General features: G+C 65.1%; 2 protein-coding genes across 2 annotated transcripts; one reads left to right on the top strand and one right to left on the bottom strand.

The window, feature by feature from the left end:
• Positions 1-1656: 1656 nt before the first annotated feature.
• Positions 1657-2805, bottom strand: CLDN25 (claudin 25). The gene has a single exon (XM_065652040.1). It carries the CDS (start codon positions 2630-2632, stop codon positions 1958-1960), a length of 675 nt encoding a protein of 224 aa, XP_065508112.1. The 5' UTR covers positions 2633-2805; the 3' UTR covers positions 1657-1957.
• Positions 2806-4043: 1238 nt separating this feature from the next.
• LOC135998716 (uncharacterized) lies at positions 4044-7382 on the top strand. Its single transcript, XM_065651879.1, has 4 exons — positions 4044-4574; positions 4654-5812; positions 6031-6296; positions 6717-7382. The coding sequence occupies exons 1-4, from the start codon at positions 4209-4211 to the stop codon at positions 7380-7382; spliced, it is 2457 nt and encodes an 818-aa protein (XP_065507951.1). The 5' UTR covers positions 4044-4208.
• Positions 7383-7402: the final 20 nt, after the last annotated feature.

Below are 7402 nucleotides of genomic sequence, written 5' to 3'. Positions count from 1 at the left end.
GTTCTATGTTAGAATGAAAAAGTTCCCTCTGGGTTTTTATTTCACTCTCGGGTTGTGCCTTGAGGTTCCTCTCGGCTCCAGTGTGAATAAAGAGGAGAAAAAGACAATAACCCGTGGGCAGAGCGAGGCAGGAGCCTGTGCAGCCCCGGACCGGCAGAGTAGCGCTCACCAGCTCGCCGTGGGCACCTGCGAGGACGGCAGAGCCATCAGGGACTGCCGGGACCATTTCACAGAAATACAGGTGAATTTGGCACCTCTGAGCGTCGCCAGGAGCCCTTTCCCGTTGAGCCACTCCGTGTCCTCAGGGGTTGGAATAGGCACTCAGCTGTTCCCCAGCAGCCGCAGTAGATAAGAGTTCATGTTAAATTATAGAGGAGGGGAAAACGCCCTCCCCTGTAGCCAAAATTTCCGTTTTCTTTATTAATCGGGGAGTCGAAATGTTTAATTACATATCGAGCTGCTAATGTGACCCTGTGTTGTAATGGCAGCTCTTCACCTGCTCTGACAAAACACACGTTTCTCGTTGGCAGTGTGGGAAGAGCGGCGAGGAACAGGCGGGCGAGGTGTTATCTGACAAATCAGACAGATGTTGGTGGGGTTTGCTCCTGGTACAAAATTCGTTGTAATTAGCAGAGCTGTCTGTGAATGGGAGCTGTCGGCATGGTCCCACCGTTCTGCGTTCTCTGTTATTTAGGAACAAATGGCTCCCGCAGGAGAATCTTGCGTTCTCCCGGTTATTTTACGATGAAGCAGAAGCACCATTATCTGTGCTGAGCGGAGCCTCACCAGGTAACGGGATGCTGCACAGCCGGGGCTGCTGCTTTTACAGCTTTTCGCTCCGCTTTTGTGCCAGAGAGCGGGAAGATGAGAACTTGGGGATATCTCAAGGTGCTTTGAGTGAAAACCTTGAACTTTTGAGGCAAGACGCTCAAAGTGGGAGCCCGAGCAACGCGTGGCATCGTCCCCTTCCCTGCCCGCTGCCGTCCCCGCCGCAGCCGAGCAAAGGGCGCGTTTCCCAGGGCGGCTTTGGCGCAGAGCGGACTTTGCTTCCCCAGGAATGCCGCTGGCGGCCGCGGCTCCCTGGGCTCGGTCACACGCCCGCAGCTTTTCACCTGCAGGGATTAAACCCGTGCTGAGCCGGGTTTTTAACCAGTGCCGCCGCGGCGGGCGGGCTCCTGCCGGGACGCTGGGTGTGAATCCGGCCCCACGTTGCTGTTGGTCACACAGAGGTGTGCGAGTGGGCTGGATTTTCACAGCTGTGCCTGGAAAACGTGGAAGGAACGGTTCAGGAGACCCGCAGAACATCGCTCTGGCCTCTCACGCACAGGTAACCACTGCAGCTGAGGAATTTGCTCCACGAGGGTCTGTGGCATCCCGAGGGCTTTGTCATCTCAGCGAGAAGAGGATGCTGCTGCAGGGGCTGTACCCGCTGGCACCTGTCTTTGCAGCAGCCTCTGGCAGCGCCTCATCTCTCGTTTTCCCTCTCCCCCTCATTTTCCACCTTTCTTTTTCCCCCCCAATCTTCCCTGGACAGACCAAAGCGCCACTGGAGCGGCAGCGCAACCCTCGCAGCTCCCACCCCATGTGAGATGCAGCTCAGAGCACAGACACGCAGCCGGCAACCGTGATGATTTATTGCAGATACATCAGAGGATGCAGACGTGCGAGGAACAAGCCGCTACGCCGGGGCGCAGCCGTTCACCGTGACACACGTGGCTGCGGGGGACTCGCAGGGTCACCAGCAAGTGACTCCGCCACGAGTGCCACCGGGAGAACCAAGTGCTGCTCTGCCTCTGCCGCCCACGCTCGCTCGGTGGGCGCTGCAGGAAACCTGTCGCTCCTTAAACAAGAAAAAGCGAAGCAGAGACACCGAGGAAGGAAAACAGCCTGCGGGGCTGCTGTAGGAATTAGCAAATCATCCTGTGAAAAGGCACGTGGGGCCCGGCGCCCCGAGTCCCTAGATGACCAGGTCTGCGGTTTTGGGGTGCAGGTGGTGGCCGCGGGCCGGGCCCCGCGCAGCAGGGGGCTGGCGGCCAGCGGGGGCCGGCGGTGTCGCCGTCCCGGCGGCGCGGGCGCTGCAGGCCAGGAGCAGCCCACCCACGGCCAGTGAGGCTCCAGCAAACCAGCCCAGGAACATGGCCTCCCCGAACTCCCAGCGCGGCACGATGTTGGGCACCGTGTCATCCCAGAAGTCGAGGACGGTGTTGTAGGCGACCCAGGAGACCGGCGCCAGCGTGGCCATCCCCGCCGCGCCGAGCGCCGCTCCCCCGGCAAGCAGGAGCCGCCGCTTCAGCGCCGGTTTGTCGCGGCAGCAGCTCCAGCCACGCAGCCCCGGCGCGGCCAGGGCGCAGCCCAGCAGCCCCAGCCCGTTGGAGAGGCACATGAGGAGCCGGGCGATGCGCAGTGCCGGTGGCAGCGCCAGAAAGGAGCCGTGGGCTCGGCACTCCACCGCGCCCTCCTCGTGGGCGATGCAGACCTGCCACAGCCCCATGCTCCACACCTCCAGCTCGTTCAGCTCCAGGTTGAGGCTCTTCCAGAGTGGCACGAAGGTGGTGACGCAGGAGGAGACCCAGCCGAGGACGGCCAGCAGCGTCCCCACCGCCTGCGCCACGGCGCGCCAGCTCCCGGCCATGCCGGCGGCCTCAGCACCGGTGGAGCCGCGGCCGTCCCGCCGCGTCTGGTGCCCGGGGCCGCACGTTGAGCCTGTTCCCCCCACACCGGGGTGTGGCCACGGTCATTTTCCAGCCGTTGTTGGTTTTTCCACGCCGCAAGGGAAGCGCGGCCGGCTCGGCGGGACAAGCCGCGTGCGTCCCCTCCGCCTCGCCGTACCCGGGAGGGTTAAGCCAAAGCATGCAAATCCCCTCGGCCACCCTGACGAGAGCCTTGGCAGGGAAAGGGCCTCTCGGCAGCAGTGGGACAGGGAGGGGACCCCAAGGGGGGTGCGGGCAGCACAGAGCCAGCGTCAGGCTCTTCTCAGGTGGGTTTGAGGTGTCTGCTCACATTTGGTCATTAAATCAATGTGCAAAGGAGCCTCTGGGAGCTGCTTCGAGGGCAGGGACAGCCAAGGGAGAGTGGCCTTTGCCCACTGTGCCCGTCACCACTCCTGTGCCAGCACCTCGCTGGGGACACGGCTACTTTACCTGAGCAAACTCCTGCCTGGGAGAAGAGATCCCGCTGCAAAAACCAGGTGGGGAAATGGGTGGGTCAGGAAAATCCAACTTTGTGCTGGTGCCTCCTGCCCGCCCCCGCCTGCGTCCCCTCCGCGCGGTCCAGCTTGCAGATTCATCTTCCCCGGGAGATTAGCGACTAATCTCTCCTTCATCTGCCGTCTTCCTTATCAACGGGGGTGCCGGGGGCCAGGCTGCTGATTTACTGCGTCCTCCTGGCACAGGGCGTCTGGCTCCAGCAGCACCGGGGGGACCTTTGCGGGGATCCCCAGGGAGGACACGGCCAGTGAGGGGACACGGACCGGGCGGGTAGGGGACGTGTTCCAGCCCTGGCTGGTGGTCCCGTCCCCGAGAGCAGCTGAGGAGCATCATCCCGAGGGCGAGAGCGGGGAAACCCGCTGGGAAACCCCTCCTGCTCCTTCCCGCCGGCGTCAGGGCACCCGCTGCTCCCGATTAAGTCATCTCGAGGTAATTGTCCCTGTCATTGAGACAGATTAGCAGGCGACCTTCTGCCGTGGGAGCAGGATTGGCGGCAGCCGCCGAGCTCCTCATCCTTCCACCGGCCACGGCGGCACAGCCCGGCAGAGGCTCCGCATCCGCGACCAGCGCGGAGATGCCCGGCGAGGACCACAGCTGCCGGGCCGGCAGCTGCTCCGCCCGGACATGAGGTGGGTGTCACTGTCCCCTGGGGCTGGGGGCCACGAGGTCACACCGGGTGCCACTGGTGCCACCGGGGCGGTGGCAGGAGATGCCACAGGAGCCGGAGCAGTCCTGCCCAGGGCAACGGCTGGGGATGCTCGGAGGAGGCAGAACGCCCACGCTACCTGTCCCCATCCCCAGCCCTGTCCCCAGCCTTGTCCTCGCGGGTCACTGCGCTCTGGGTTGCGTTTCCAGGAACCAGTTCTGCTTGGAGCTCATTGGAGAACCAGCACTTACGGCCAGGGCCTGTGACAAGCGTGGAGTGGGCTGGGAACATCCACCAGATCTGCCAGGCTGCTCCCCACCGGCCGCCGCCTCCTTCCCCATCCCCGCAATGCAATTATGGCCCTAATGGGCTTAGCCATCTGCTGCGCGCTGGTGGCCACCCCGGCACGGCTCCATGGCCGGCACGTGCGCTGCTGGGCATGGGCAGCCCCATGGGGATGTGCAGAGTGGCCCGAGCCCTGCACCCGAAATAAAGCCCCGCTTTGTGTCCCCCGCGGCAGGACCCCGGGGCTGAGCCCCCACCGCAGCACCGCCATGGTGCTGCCCTGCGCCCACAACAGCATCAGCCGCCCGGCGCCCGAGGAGCCTCGTGGCCGCAGCAACTCGGTGCCCCCGGCACATGCCCCCACTGCCAAGCACATGCTGGCCTACCTGCCGCGGCCACCTGCCGACGCCAGCCGCTACGGCACCTTCCCGCAGAAGGTATGGCTCGCACCGGGATGTGCCACTGGTCACGGCTGTGTCCAGAGGCGATTCCTCACCAGCACCCTTTCCCCCGCAGCCTGAACTCCCAGCTGTCCCCACGGTGCTGGCAGAGGACAGCCAGCAGCCAATCGGTGCCGCGGCTGCCAAGAGAAGCACCCCAATGCCAAACTACCTCTCCCTGCCCCACCACAGCGGCATCATCCCTGGCGAGCCAGCCCTGCCGAGCTGCGGCAGCGTGGCCGCCCAGCACCGTCCCGGCGATCTGCCCCGGTGCCCACCGGGCGCCCGTGGGTACCCGCAGCAGGCGCTGAGCGTGCCCAGCATTCCTGGCATGGTGCGCGGCAAGAGCCGCGGCAGCACCGCCACTGTGCCGGAGGGGCTGCAGAGCCGGCGCCGCCGGCTGCGTGACGAGGACGGGCCCGTGGTGCAGGCAGGCAAGCGGCAGCGGCAGCGCTACGTCACCAAGGTGGGCAAGTGCCAGGTGAACCTGGGCAACATCCAGGAGAAGAAGCGGTTCCTCTCGGACATCTTCACCACCATCGTGGACCTCAAGTACCGCTGGTTCCTCTTCGTCTTCATGATGTGCTACATCGTCACCTGGGTGGCCTTCGGCACCGTCTACTTCTTCGATGCCTGGGTGCGGGGCGACATCTGGCACCGTGGCGATCCCGAGTGGCGGGCGTGCATCGAGAACGTGGACGGCTTCGTCTCCGCGCTGCTCTTCTCGGTGGAGAGCCAGCGCACCATCGGCTATGGCTCCCGCATGGTGACGGCCAACTGCGCCGAGGGCGTCATCCTGCTGATGGCCCAGTCCATCGTGGGCTCCATGATCGACGCCCTCATGGTGGGCTGCATGTTTGTCAAGATCTCCCGTCCCAAGAAGCGCGCCCAGACCCTCATCTTCAGCAAGAACTGCGTGGTGTCCCGCCGTGACGAGAAGCTCTGCCTGATGTTCCGCGTGGGGGACCTGCGGGACAGCCACATGGTGGATGCCAAGATCCGTGCCAAGCTGATCAAGTCACGGCAGACAGCTGAGGGGGAGTTCATCCCGCTGGAGCAGTCGGAGCTGAACCTGGGGTATGACACGGGCGAGGACCGGCTGTTCCTGGTGGAGCCCCAGATCATCTGCCACGTCATCAACCACCACAGCCCCTTCTGGGACATGTCAGCCGAGTTGCTGCGCCGGGAGCAGTTTGAGATCATCGTCATCCTCGAGGGCATTGTGGAGGCCACAGGCGAGTGGGCTGGGGGGGTCGGGTGGGGTGAGCGGCTCCCAGGGGGCTGGAGATGCCGGTCTCTGGTCCTGGAGATGCGGTGGACGCCAGCTCAGGGCCAGTGTCCTGGTAAGTGATGCGCAGGGCCAAAACTGGCTCCCCAAGCCGTGGGGTGACCCGGGGCTGGTTCGTTGCGGTGTCACTTTGCCCCCGACAGCTCAGCCGTTGTCTTGCCACAGGGATGACGTGCCAAGCCCGCACCTCGTACACGGAGGACGAGATCCTCTGGGGGTACCGCTTCGAGCCCTGCATGTCCCTGGAGAAAGGCGCCTTCCACGTGGACTACAGCCGCTTCGACATGACCTTCGAGGTGCAGACGCCGGCGGCCAGCGCCAAGGAGCTGCAGGAGCTGGAGCAAGAGCGCTCCACGCTCAGCCTCTGCTGGGACCACCTCCTGCAGCCCTGCGCCGGGGGCACCGCGCACGGGGACGGGGCTGTCACCGGCGTGAGCGGCCCCAGGGGCGGACGGGAGGAGCTGCCGGAGCGGGGGGCCACGGCCTGAGCCGGGGGGGCCACGGCCTGAGCCGCTCCGGGGCGGGGGACGGGACGCCCGGCAGTGCCCCCTGCGCGGGGGGTCCCGCACCGACAGTGCCATAGGCCACCCTGCGCCGCGGGGCTGAGCCCTCCTGCCCCCTCCTCCCGCGCCGGTTTTGCTGCAAGGTTGTTTTGTAAAAAGGAACACAAGGTCCAAACAAGGGGTGATTAACGGCTCTTAAATAAAAATCTTTAAAAAAAAAAAAGAAAAAAACACACAGCGGCCAATTGCAATGTTTGTTTCGTTTGCACAACAATTGACGGGGGTCACGCAGCTGGAGGAGTGGGTGGGGAGGAGCTGCCCTCGGTAACAACCTCGCCCCCGCCGCAGCCCGGACCCGAACCCCGGACCTTCAGGGCGCTGCCGCACTTAGCGCGGCCAGCGAGCGGAACCCTGGAGAGCGGCTGGCCCCGCCCCCCGCCCCATTGGCCCGCCCGCCGCTGGCCCCGCCCCGCCGCGCTGACTGACAGCCGCCCCGCGGCACGCCGGGAGTTGCAGTCCGGGGCAGTTCCCGCCCCCGCGGGACCCCCGTACCCCGCCCGGGACGGGCGGCACCGGGACACGGACACCCGCAGGGTCCCGGCCTGCGCCCCCAGGCGTGGCTGCAGCCCCGCCCGGTGCGGCGTCTCCCGCCGGCGGAAGCGGCGGAGCAGCGCGGAGCCGCCGCGGCTCGGGGGTTCCCGCGTGTCCGGGGCTCAGCGCCCGCCCGGGGTTCGCTCCGTCGCAGGTCTGCGCACAAAACGGCCCCCGGTGATCCTGCTCCGAGCTGGAAACCATCGCATAACACAATTATGCGCCTTAATTTGGCGAGCGCTGCCCGTATTTGCGTTTGTCTACTCCCCTTCCAAGTCTGCGGGTCTAAACTTTTCTGTCCGTGGTGCGAAAGGCCCAGCAAACACAAAATCCCCTCTGCCCGCTGAGCCAGGAGGGGCTGTCACCTGGAGACGGGTGCCCTTGGCCCCCGGGGTGCGGTTGTGCATTAAAATGAGCGGATAATGAGCCCGGTTCACAGTGAA

Source organism: Caloenas nicobarica, chromosome 26 (assembly GCF_036013445.1).
Source record: "Caloenas nicobarica isolate bCalNic1 chromosome 26, bCalNic1.hap1, whole genome shotgun sequence".
Taxonomy (NCBI): domain Eukaryota; kingdom Metazoa; phylum Chordata; class Aves; order Columbiformes; family Columbidae; genus Caloenas; species Caloenas nicobarica.
Note: the sequence above shows the minus strand (reverse complement) of the source record. Positions and strands in the feature narration are given on the sequence as shown.

Coding starts and splice junctions, on each gene's coding strand:
- LOC135998716 (XM_065651879.1), top strand. CDS start 4,209: ATGGCCCTAATGGGCTTAGCCATCTGCTGCGCGCTGGTGGCCACCCCG. Junction 5,813..6,030: donor GGGCATTGTGGAGGCCACAG/GCGAGTGGGCTG, acceptor GTCTTGCCACAG/GGATGACGTGCCAAGCCCGC. Junction 6,297..6,716: donor GGGACGGGGCTGTCACCGGC/GTGAGCGGCCCC, acceptor CCCCCGCCGCAG/CCCGGACCCGAACCCCGGAC.
- CLDN25 (XM_065652040.1), bottom strand. CDS start 2,632: ATGGCCGGGAGCTGGCGCGCCGTGGCGCAGGCGGTGGGGACGCTGCTG.